This window comes from Notothenia rossii (assembly GCF_949606895.1).
Source record: "Notothenia rossii genome assembly, chromosome: 1".
Classification (NCBI taxonomy): Eukaryota; Metazoa; Chordata; class Actinopteri; order Perciformes; family Nototheniidae; genus Notothenia; species Notothenia rossii.
In genome coordinates, this window is record NC_136912.1 from 60167441 (window position 1) to 60179674 (window position 12234).

At 39.5% G+C, this 12234-nt stretch overlaps 1 protein-coding gene across 1 annotated transcript in view; it reads left to right on the forward strand.

The window, feature by feature from the left end:
- Positions 1 to 12234, forward strand: part of ect2 (epithelial cell transforming 2) — an 83014-nt gene that overhangs the window by 24712 nt on the left and 46068 nt on the right. Inside the window, 10 exon segments of the mRNA XM_079693571.1 lie at positions 199 to 208; positions 211 to 271; positions 1919 to 2049; positions 2183 to 2298; positions 2545 to 2607; positions 3965 to 4190; positions 4357 to 4530; positions 6780 to 6904; positions 8572 to 8691; positions 8796 to 8864. Of these exon segments, the coding sequence (XP_079549697.1) occupies positions 199 to 208; positions 211 to 271; positions 1919 to 2049; positions 2183 to 2298; positions 2545 to 2607; positions 3965 to 4190; positions 4357 to 4530; positions 6780 to 6904; positions 8572 to 8691; positions 8796 to 8864 (1095 nt within the window).

Below are 12234 nucleotides of genomic sequence, written 5' to 3' on the forward strand. Positions count from 1 at the left end.
AGACACACCGATCAGAAGTATTGCAAACGGACTAGGGAAATTGTTGTATTGAGAGTGTGACAGGGGAACTCGGAGAGCTTATACTGATACAATTGTACGTTGATATATTTCATGCCTCTCTTTTCTTTCTGTTATCATCTCCTGGTTGCACATTTACTCATCTGCGTCTTCACTCTGTCTTGTTCCCTCCTCTCTCAGCTGGCAGTGTGCATGGGACGCCGATTCTCACTCCATCATGGATTCATAAAGCCTGGGAGAGAAGAGAAGACGTGTAAGTGAAGAAAAGGAAGGAAGGCTATCGGAGCTGCTCTCCTTTACAACCATAGCTAGATAATGCAGGGAAAATTGAAAGTGTGAATGAGAAAAGTTATTTGGTTAGCTTCTCATTTGTGTATCCTGTGGTAAAGGCATGCCAAAGTGAAACATATCTATTGTTTACTTTATGTTCTCTCTGCAAGCCAGTATTGGAGCACAGGGAAATACTAGATCCCCAGTTTTATTTTTGTAGTTTATTTTCGCTTCTTTTTTAGTTTTACATATGAAAAAGTCAACTGCTGATGCACAACACTTTGTAAACCATACAAATAGGTGTGCTGAATGATGAAGCCAAGTCCCACATACATTTGAGAAATAGGGTTGAATATTATGAATGATGATTGATATTTATTAGAACAGCTAACCAGAGTTTCCGTTAGAATTTTTTTTGCCGGTCAACATCTCCGTTAAAGTTGAAATCTTCCGGACCGAATTATTAAGTGCCGGTCAAAGGTGTTCTTTGTTATTTATTGAGCTTTAAACAAATTGATAACGACTCGATATTTAATAAACTAATTATAGTAGATTAACTACATTATTCAAAAGTGTAAAGTAACTTATAATAACTAGGCAATAATAAACGGAGCACCTCTCTCCCTCTCCTGACAGCCCGTCAGTATCATGCAGCTCGTGGATCCAGTAATGAGTGACCCGACAGTAAAAATAAACATATCTATAATTAGTTTAGGTAGTTTGAGAGGTTTTTAAAATAGCTAAGTGTAATTTTCTAACCTGAAGTGTGTGTTTTGCTCCGCTCACCGCTGCAGGTGATCCGCTAGAGCTGCGTGTCTCCGTCAGCAGCAGCTGATCCTGATCTCTCGCTCTCACCGTCAGATTAGACTTCACTCGCGTTTATGTCCATATCATAACTGCTTATCAAGACACCTAAACAATAAGCGTCACTATGCAACCGGGTGAGGCCGCAAAGTATAGCGCAGCATTATGAATTTGTTTACATGCCCACCGGAACTCCGAGGCATTACCAACAGATCAACTCACAATCAACCTATACTCTTTCTCCACATTAAATGTTAGACATTAAAGTGGACTATTCTTGTCTGTCACATACTATTCTTGTCTGTCACATACTATTCTTGTCCGTTACATAAGTGGCGCAACTGATGCTGTGTTGTGCTAAGGGGAAATTATTTGCACCGAAGAGATTTAGATTTGCCTGTTTTCAGCATATTTTACCGTTCAAAGTCCGGTAATTACTGGTTAACGGCTAACAACTCCTAAACACTTTAATGGCACGTGTTGTGCTGTGTGCATATACTCTTGCTCATGCCCAAAAATCGGACTGTTGGAGGGAAAAAAAGAAACATTTTAAGCAGTAGTTGATCGTGGTACTATTAAATAAACTTATATATTAATTAAACCTTACAGTTTAAAGAGCTTCATTATTGGCGTTAAAAATGAATCTTAAATCCAGAAAAAGCAGTGCTCTTGGAAATCTGAGAGGCCTCAACAGTCATTCTGCTGTCTCATCATCATGTACAGTAGAATCAATTATGTTTAATGTACCTAATCTAAAACCACATTTTCAGAAATGATGACATGTTATTAATTGTAACCTTCATGTGAACACCCTTCTTGTGTTCAGGCTCTTCCATGCAGGAGAAGAGGAGTTTCGAACCGAGTTCAAAGTGCCTCCCTTCCAGGACTGCATCCTCAGTTTCCTGGGTTTCTTAGATGAAGATAAGGCCAACATGGAGGAGAGGACTCTCAAACATGGTCAGTGTCATTAAACCTGTGCAGCAGTGAATATACACATTGTTTCATACAATGCAAACACTTGTATTGTACAATTGTATTTTGCACATGAACATGTATTTTCATCATCATATCCCTTTTCTCTGTCTCCAAGGTGGCACTTATCTTGAGGTTGGAGACGAGCGCTGTACACACATGGTGGTGGAGGAAAACTCAGTAAAGGAGCTGCCATTTCCTCCCTCCAGTAAACTCTTTGTGGTCAAACAGGAGGTAGGGTTTTTTGTTTAAGAGAAGTTTAACACCTCTGATACTACTTTAGCACCATTTTGACAAAACAGGGTATTGTCTTGAGTTCTAAATTATCGTTTTAATGTATTTCCCTATTTCAGTAAATAATATGAGCCATGGTGGATTGGGTGAAGTTATATCCCCCTTGCTAGTTTTATTGATTTCAAAGGAAGTTTTGGTCCTTATAAAACCAGAGTTTTTTGTTTTGTTTTCTCCCTTCTGTGTTAGTGGTTCTGGGGAAGCATACAGATGGACGCTCGGGCCGGAGAGTCCATGTACCTCTACGAGAAGGTGAGTGCATTATCGCTAGGGGTTGGGTATATGACTGAAATTTAGATTCACATTCATTTTTTTGTTGTGTTTTTTGCGCAGTACTTTATCACGGTATTAAAAAATAAAATAAATGATTTACATGATTCTGGCTTACTTCATTCTATGCGGTATGTATGGGAAAATATCTTGAGAAAAATATTAGAAATAGCAAGAAATAAAACGTTGTGTTATTGACTCCTAAAAGCAATAACATAATGTATATACCTTTTTTGAGAAATACCCTGCCCCACCATGTAGTTATGAAGTATATGTAAGCACATCTTTTTCAGATTTAACAGCCATGCTTTCATTTTGAGGTTGTGAATGAACTCTGTTGCTAAGCAACCACAATATGAGCAAATGTTTTTTTTCACAATCGTTTTATTTATTTTCAAATATTTAAAAGCTCTAAAGTAATGGGTGCCATATCATTTGTGATCCGACAAGCCAAACTAATAAGGAAATTATTCTATATTAACATCTTTAACAGGTTAAATAAACAGAAAGCTTTACGTCTCAATCATAGAATATCCAGAGATTTGGCGTGCTGACCTTTGCCCACCATAAGTCATAGAGTTCTCATTAAATCAGACAGCAAAGATGATCTGTGGAGAGCTGGCAGTAGCAACGCAGTCTGTGTGGAAACAACACATCACAGGTTTTATACTGCCTTTACATAACCGATACAATGGTACCTGTTTATATGAAACATTGTGTGTGTGTGTGTGTGTGTGTGTGTGTGTGTGTGTGTGTGTGTGTGTGTGTGTGTGTGTGTGTGTGTGTGTGTGTGTGTGTGTGTGTGTGTGTGTGTGTGTGTGTGTGTGTGTGTGTGTGTGTGTGTGTGTGTGTGTGTGTGTGTGTGTGTGTGTGTGTGTGTGTGTGTGTGTGTGTGTGTGTGTGTGTGGTGTGTGTGTGTGTGTGTGTGTGTGTGTGTGTGTGTGTGTGTGCGCGCGCGCGCGCCGTAGCGACAGTCGTGCAAAATCCGGCCACCTCTATTTATGGGTGTTGTTACTAAATGACTATTATTTCAAGCCAAATGTATAAACACTCACCTTATATGAACGGCAAAAGGAGTATCTCTCTTTATCTCAATTTATAAGAATTGGACTACAGCTTTACACAACCATGAATCAAGATTTATACATAATATAAAAAAAACTATATATATTCTCTATTTGCCTTCCTCACAGAATAACTGTTTAAGAGTTTCTGATTCAGGTTTCATCATCATCTTCAAGAGATACTCATAGTCATGGAGAAGCAATATTCATGTTGCTTCTCCTTTTCACTCTCTCTTACTATATTGTCCTTTTTTCTTTTGTCCCGCTGCGATCAGAACGACAGCCCGGCCATGAAGAAGGCCGTGTCCCTGCTGTCCCTCACCACCCCCAACAGCAACCGCAAGCGCCGGCGTCTCAGGGACACGCTGGCTCAGCTCACCAAGGAGACGGAGATCTCTCCCTTCCCCCCCCCACGCAAGAGACCCTCAGCAGAGCACTCCCTGCCCATGGGCTCTCTGCTGGACATCTCCAACACCCCCGACACCTGCAAGGCATTGGCAGGTAACAGAGAAATGACGGTTGACTATAAAACACCTTCTCCATCCGTCCCTTAATCCCTTTTATTTTCTCAGTGACAGTTATACCATTTCTTGTATGTATTAAAAGCAAAATAACTGAGAATATAGTTTTAAGGAAAGCAGTAACAAGATCAACTAATCTATTTCAGAAGACAGAGTAGGGAACAGTTCAGAAAGCAATGCTGTTGCCAGGAATAAGATGAGAAGGAGGAGAACCAGGGAAAGAAGGAGTAGGACAGACAGGGAAGAGAAGAGGAGGAGGTCCTACCTGGGGACTCTTCAACAACAAGAAGAAAAAGAGGAGCAGCAGACAGGACCCTCAGGTCAGGCTTTGCTTCAGGGTTACATGTATTTATCGTCAGAATAGAGTCCAACTCAAAGCTAATATGAAGTGGATGATAGAAGAATCCTATAATAGTTTTACCAGTAGATCTGAAAACATTTGGGATTTAATTATACCCCGGCCAGCTGAGAGTAATGGAGTACCAACATGAGCAGGGACGTGTGCAGTATCACCTGACCTCACATTAGGGCTGCAACAAACGACTAATTTGATAATCGATTAACCTGTCGATTATTTCTACGATTCATCGGATAAAAAAGTCACCAAAAAAAAAATTGGTTTCAATTATTTTATTCAGAAAACTGCATTTCTAAATTGACAACATCAACACACAAAAACAACCCAAATGTAGGCTAAAAAACATATGCAAAAGCTATATAACAGCTTGTTTTTAACAAAAAATATGTCTCTTTAGGTTGCTCAGTTTTTTTGTTTGTCTTTTGAATGCTATAATGGACCTGAGCCATTATAAATAATAATACATTATTTAAGATTATAAAATTATAAAAAATAAAATTGTGAATCACAAACAAAAAGTGTTAACAGGTTTTGTTACAACAAATAGGTAGATTGTCTCTGCAGTTCTTACACACACATAAATACAGCACACTGTGTCTCAACCCAACCTATTTTCTGCAAATTTGCAAAAGCTCTAAAATAACAGAAAAAATTAATTGGCATAGTTTAAATAAGTCAAGTTAGTTGTTACTTTGTTTAGTATTTGGCCATGTAATAAGCCGGATCATGTGCAGCGAGCCGGTCATTATTGGAAGAAAAAAAACCCGACGGTATGATCACAGAGACCGACTCGAAGCGGAGGGATCTTGATCGGGTGTTTTTTGTTTACGTTTGAGATGTTCCCGCAGCACTGTAGTGCTGCCGTGCCATGCAAGTTCGATTTAAACAGTTGGCAGGTAACACACTTTTTTACTGTTGTTTAAAGTGAATATTTTAGTCGGACCGTGCTTCTCCACGCCTCCGCTATTTTTCTAATGTTTTTTTTTTTTTTAGAATGAGCCAGCTCCGCAAACAGAGAGTAACAACATAGACCCAACAAATCGACGACTGAATTAGTTGGCAACTAATTTGGTCATCGATTGGTCACCCCTACATGCTTTTTAAAAAAACAATCTCTGAGGAGCTTTTGGGCTGTTTCCTTCATCCAATATGTCACATAGCAACTTAACAGGTATAAACTGAAGCATTCCCTAATTTCCTAGGATGTTCGTTCAGATGACTGGAAAAAATCTTCAGTTCCATATTTACATATTCCTTGTATCGTTAAATTTGTTCCTATAATATTTGATGAAAAAATAGATGATGAAAAGTTTTTTACCAAGACAATTAAGATTACAACAAAAACACATTTAGGGTAAGGGTTGGGTTCTGATAGCTGGTTCCATTTGACCTCAGATTCTAACACATCTCCCCTTCATTTTAATTTACTCAAACTAGTGTATAACACATGTTTGTAGCAGGCTCCCTGCTTTTAGCCTGCACAAACAGTGGTTAAAATGACACACCTTATTAGGGTCGTATGTAGTTTAGTCTGCTTATTTACACATGTTAAACTACAGTTTTGTCTGTTGTCCGTTTCTTATTACTTATGTATTACAGTTGGACTGTTAAAATTGCTTTGTATAAGTGAGAATCTGCCTCACAATACTGTATGTATAAAAGGTTTTACAATTCAATGTATGATAATAAAAAAACAGAACCTACATTTTTAGAAAAGTCATCGTATAAAAAAAACCTAAGCAAACCAAACTTGTATAAATAATAAATGAATTAAAACAATATTGATATTTTCATACACCCCTAATGTTATAAGTGACCCTATGATCATACTCATTACAAGTCCAATGAAAGTCCTGTTGTAAAAAAGTACATGATTCATCAAATCTAAAGTCCACTTGACCTCAATAAATCCCTTAAAGGATTTGAAAGAAAAAATTGATGTTGAACCCCAACCCTACTGCATTCCATGTTATTCAGTAGCCAGATGACCACATCCCAGTTGACTGTGCCTTCATACTGTGTGGCCCATTGTGTGAACTACAGACATAACCTTTTTAAATTCTAAATGAAAATTGATTACAATTTGTTACTTAGATTCAGCTCACGTTTCATTCCAATTGCTTAAAAAGTAACATTGGAACATGGCAGTGTCTGCCCTTGCATCAGTGCAATATTAACAACTAGTCTTCCCCCGCTGTCTTTTTCCTCCAGAGAGCTTAAAGCCTTCCAAGAGTTCCACTCCGGTTGTTTCCAAGCAGTCAGCCAGGTGGCAGGTCTCCAAGGAGCTCTACCAGACTGAGAGCAACTATGTGGAGATTTTAAACACCATCCTACAGGTAACTGTTTGTGGATGTGTTCACACAATGTGGGCAATTTTAACACTCACTCACAGGTGGGCCAGTCGGTTGCCACTGACAACAGCTTGAGACTAAGCTACCATTATTAAAGGTCTGCGTGTTTGCATGCCCTCACTTGGCCTGTTTTATCAGTTATTCCCAGCAGAGAGTCAGACAGCTCCCTAGTGAGGGATACAAAACCCTGCCTGACCATTTCTTTCTCTACACTACAAATTAAAGTGTTTATTCTTCATTATCTTTCTTGAACTTCCCTTTCATTTAGCCTTTCTACAGTCACTCCCTTTCTGCCTCACACATCTATGGTGCATGTTTTCCCATCTCCCTCTCTTATCACCTGTCTTGTGTTTTTGTTGTTTTTTTACTAGCTTTAACTGTTCTTTACTCACAAAAGGCCACCTGATTTTAACTTTATCTTGGTATATACGGTTACGGTCTTATGGAATTATCTGGCATGAATACAAAAAAGGAACACACCAAATGGTGAGGCAGCAGATAATATAGGCCCATGTTAATAAGACAGTAGCCTGCCAATTCATCTGAACACAACAGAAACAAAGGTAGACTGCCAATGTGTGTATGGCCTTAACATTGTACAGTGAGAGAGCCAAATCCTGTTATCCACTAGTTTTTTCCCATCATAAATAAAAGTGTATTTATTTAATCCTGGGACATTTATTGTTTTTCACAGAAAATGAAAAGAGCATAAAATATTAAAGGTTATACTGTATGGGACCCCAAATGACCAAGAGTAGGATTATACCAAGCCACCAAATGTCATCGTCTCCCAGCTGGCGCATCATGCCTGTAGCACCAATAAAAGAACATTAAAACGAACATGTCATTTTACACTGCAGTTCTGCAATTTCCCATCTTGTCTTAAATACACACTCTGTTCTGTAATGTAAAGAACAGAGTGTTTTGTTCAGAGCTTATGGCGTGTCCACTTGGACCCGCTTTGGTATTACTCATACTGACACACAAGTCCCAGCCCCCAGAGAAATACAACACATCCTTAAAATAGTTCAACATCTTGTCATGCCCCTGGCTCGGTCTCTGTTGCTATGCACCAGGCAGACCTGGAAAGAGCTCTGCCCTATAGTTTCACTGTCTCAGTGTGACTTTGTTGTAGGAGTAGGTTTGAGCACAATTTTAGGAACTCAGTTACAGTTAAATCCGGCTGCTTATTTTTCAACTGTCAAGAATGCAATGTCAAATGTACATCCTATATTTAAGCAAATGGATGATACTAAGCCACTACACAGTAACCATCCTGTCTTAACGTAGTGATAAAACAGCATCTGTTCTTCTATAATTGTGACATCTTGAGGTCCTGTTACAGTCTTATTTCAGTCAGTTATTTGTTTATGGGCTCTCTGTGGCAACTAAAAAAGAGGCAATATGCCCTTTCCCCCTTACTTTTCACACTTACTGAATGAGAGTAGTGAAACTGCAGTCAGTTGCTAACCTGTTGTTGACTGACAGAATCAAGAGATGCTACATCATGTAAAGATAGAAATATGAAAATACTGCAAGTGGAAAATATGGATGTGTATCTTAACTCTCCAAACCGAACATGTGTTATTATTTATGCTTTACTGCAGTTTTAATGTGTCTGCACTTCTCTCATGTCTGTTTTTTATTTGCAGCTTTTCAAGATTCCATTGGAAAAAGAGGAGCAGGTGGGCGGACCCATCCTGGCTCAGGAGGAAATGAAGACGATATTTGGCAGCATCCCAGAAATCCACGATGTTCACACTAGAATAAAGGTAATGTGACCTCAACTCATACACATTTCAAACAAAATATTGTTATGGTTTTAATCTTGAAGAGGAACTGTTGACCTAATTATTTCACTGTGTTTATTCATAAGGGTGACCTGGAAGATCTGCTGACAGACTGGTCAGATGACAAGAGTGTAGGAGACATCATTCTCAAATATGTGAGTATTAACAGTGTGAGAAAAAGTTTTTAGAGAGTACTTGTCCATGGACAAGTGAGTTTGGCAATTTACTTGTCCGAATAAGTTTTTCACTTGTCCAGAATGGACCCAAATTGGGGCCACTCGAATCTTCTTCTTCTCCATCGTATTTTACATTTCCCCAAGATTTTACTGCATCACACATAGGGTTGGGTATCGTTTGGATTTTAACGATTCCGGTTCTGCTTTTCGATTCCATTCATTTTTGGTTCTCGATTCGGTTTTTTCGAGAGGGTAAAAATTAGGGATGCACCGAATATTCGGCCACCGAAAATTATCGGCCGAAAATTGTTAAAAATGCCTTTTCGGCTTTCGGCCGAAAGGGTTTTAGCACCGAAAAAATATCACCGAATGTCAGAGAACAGGGTTACGTTGATCATACTCCGCATATTTGTCCGGGTGTTTTGATTTCAAGTGGTGGAGTAATCCCGAAGTGGTGAAAGTCTTTGCAGTTACACCCCCTCGAAAAACGTCAGCTGAAAACGTTTTACAAATCGCAATCCGCGCCTCTTTCTCTGATATTTTGAAATATCTCCAAGCGGCAGACATGTTGGCTGTGAGCCAGCCGCGAGCATGGTCGCGCGCCGTGCTTGTCGCCGCGTTTTGATTACGTCATCACAACAACACCTTAGATTACCAAACTTATAGGTGCATTTGTTGTTGTTGAAGGCCTTGCTGTTACAGTCTTTATTTACACTATTTTGTTGCAGGCCTATTGGCCTAGATGTTTATGTAGTTTTAAAGCACCTTGGCTTTGTTCTGAATGCACTTTGTTGTAGTTATCCTACAGAGAAAAGAAAATGCACTTGACTTGGAATTAATGTACAGTATGCATTCAAAAGTGCTGAATAAATGTTTTATGGACCCATAATAGTGATTATTATTTAAGTTAAGTTTTGCCATAATCATGTATTTTTCCATAATCAGGTAGCTGAACAACATTGTTAAAAAAATGTATACATTATATATATATTTCTATTAATCAATTTCGGCCTTTCGGCATTCGGTTTTCGGCCAACTGTTTCCTATTTTCGGTATCGGTTTCGGCCAAGAATTTCCCATTCGGTACACACCGAGTAAAAATATGTCCCATGACAAACTGGGAGAAAAATATATTTATTAAAACATTAAGTCAAATCTGTATTCCTATTTACAAATCACTTCATACTGTTTAATTTCTTACAGTTATTGAATACAATTATATAAAAATAATCTCTGCATTGTTTAGCTAGTTCTAAGTGGTGCAGTTTGAGAATGTACAATTGGCCCAGTCTCCTCTGGTGTTACACTGCAACCTTCCTGTGAGACAGAGTCCAACCACACATGTCCAACACATAGGCCTAATAATAATAATAATAATTAAAACTGCGGTCGCACTCGGGGAGGGCAGCCGGTCGTCCCGGCGTCAAGCAGACGCGCGCGAGTCCTCAGAAATGAGCCGTTTGTCATTTCTCTAATTTCGCGTCCCAGACTCCCAGGTCCTCCGGCAGCAACCCGGAAATGGATGTCGGCGCGCCGTCTGGAAGGAAAACTAATTTCTCTAAAGGCTCGTCGAGGATCGATTATCGAGGAGGCTGTCTGGAGGAGCCGTAACCGAGGATACACTGATTTAGAGAAGAGAGGAGTCTCTCTGGAGGAGCTATAACCGAGGGTACAAAGATGTAGAGGAGAGAGGAGTCTGTCTGGAGGAGCTATAACCGAGGGTACACTGATGTATTCTCGGGAGTCGATTTCAGCCAACAGTGATGTTTAAAAGAGGCGTGACAAATGGCTGGACTTATGTCAACGAAGCACAGCTCTGCAAACTGATCCCGTTGTGATTATAAGTTATTCAAGATGATCAAATGTGCATCAGACTTTCTGCCCTTTACCGTTTGTTTACTCACTAATCACATCTCCCCTGGATGTTAGGGTATTTTTTTTAATACAACTGGTCAGAACAGCAATAATATATGTAACAGGCCTACATTACACACTTTATTTGTATGCTTTAGTAGATATTTACAAGTATACAGTAGATATTTTACATGAAACAATATAGTGCTTCACATAATAAAATAAACAAGGGCTGTAGCCTGATATACATGATATGCTTTAGGAGCTGTATGTGTGTGTTTTACATTCAGTAGCTGTCTGTTGTGGAGTGTATAGGTGTCTGTTGTCATTGAATTTGCCGCCAGCAGAGCCGGTGTGTGAGGGTTAACCCTAACCCTCAACCTTAACCCTAACCCTAACCAGTTATGAGCATTTCTTTCCAAGCCCCGCCTTTTTGCAAACAGGTTTAGATTAATGACGGGCATATTTATCGACTGAACATGCTCATTTTCTACGGTAAAAGCCAATTTGAAATATGTCCGCAATCATAAGAGCAATGTGCAACAGTGTTTCGTGCATATCGGAATAACTATATCTGAGTAGTTTGGAGACATTTGCGACATGTAAATCGTCAAAAATGGTGTATTCGCTGTTAGCTTACGACCTCCACGAGTGATTTTTTCCAAAATTTAATCCCCAATTTTTCACGACATTGGCCAGGGGCTGAACCTGTCCTGGATTGGAATTTTTCCGATCATCCCCTTAGGAGGAGTTCGAAAGAATGTGCTTAAAATGCATGAAAAACGCACATTTTTCAAAATGGCCAACTTCCTGGGGGCGGGGCTAATGAAAAGCAATTTGAAATATGTGTGCAATTATAATAGCACTGTGTATACAGCGTTTCGTGAATATCGGAAAAAATATATGCGAGTAGTAATTTGTGACATGTAAATCGTCAAAAATTGAACATTCTCCGTTCGCTCATCGTTTGAGTGATCAATTATTCCTTCACAATTTAGCATCACATTGGAAATGGGCTGAACTTGTCCTGGATTGGAATTTTCCCGATCATTCCCCTAGGACAGGGGTCGGCAACCCCTGGCACGCGTGCCAGCATTGGCACCACAGAGGAATAAAGCACTTCACTAATTGCAGTACCCATAATGAGCTGTACAAATGCCGCAGTTTTTGCGTGGCTGTGTATTTAGTTGAAAGCCCAGTGGCGATCTGCTCATCTGTTATCGAAATCATATGCTACAAAGGGGCGGACTGGCCATCTGTGTGTTGAACTTTCTTGTCGGCTCCCAGACCGTAGTCGAGGAGGGCAGAATCAACAAGCTTCAGGTTCAATAACCAACTTTAACTTAAATGACTGGAGAGAGGCGAGCTCTTCTTGGGAGGCCATTACATTTATTTAGCTGTTCTTCTGTTTCACAAAATACATCACAGACCTCTGTTTTTCCGCTTCCTCGTTTCACTTCCATGAGCCTAATATCCTAACATGTGTGGTCTGGAA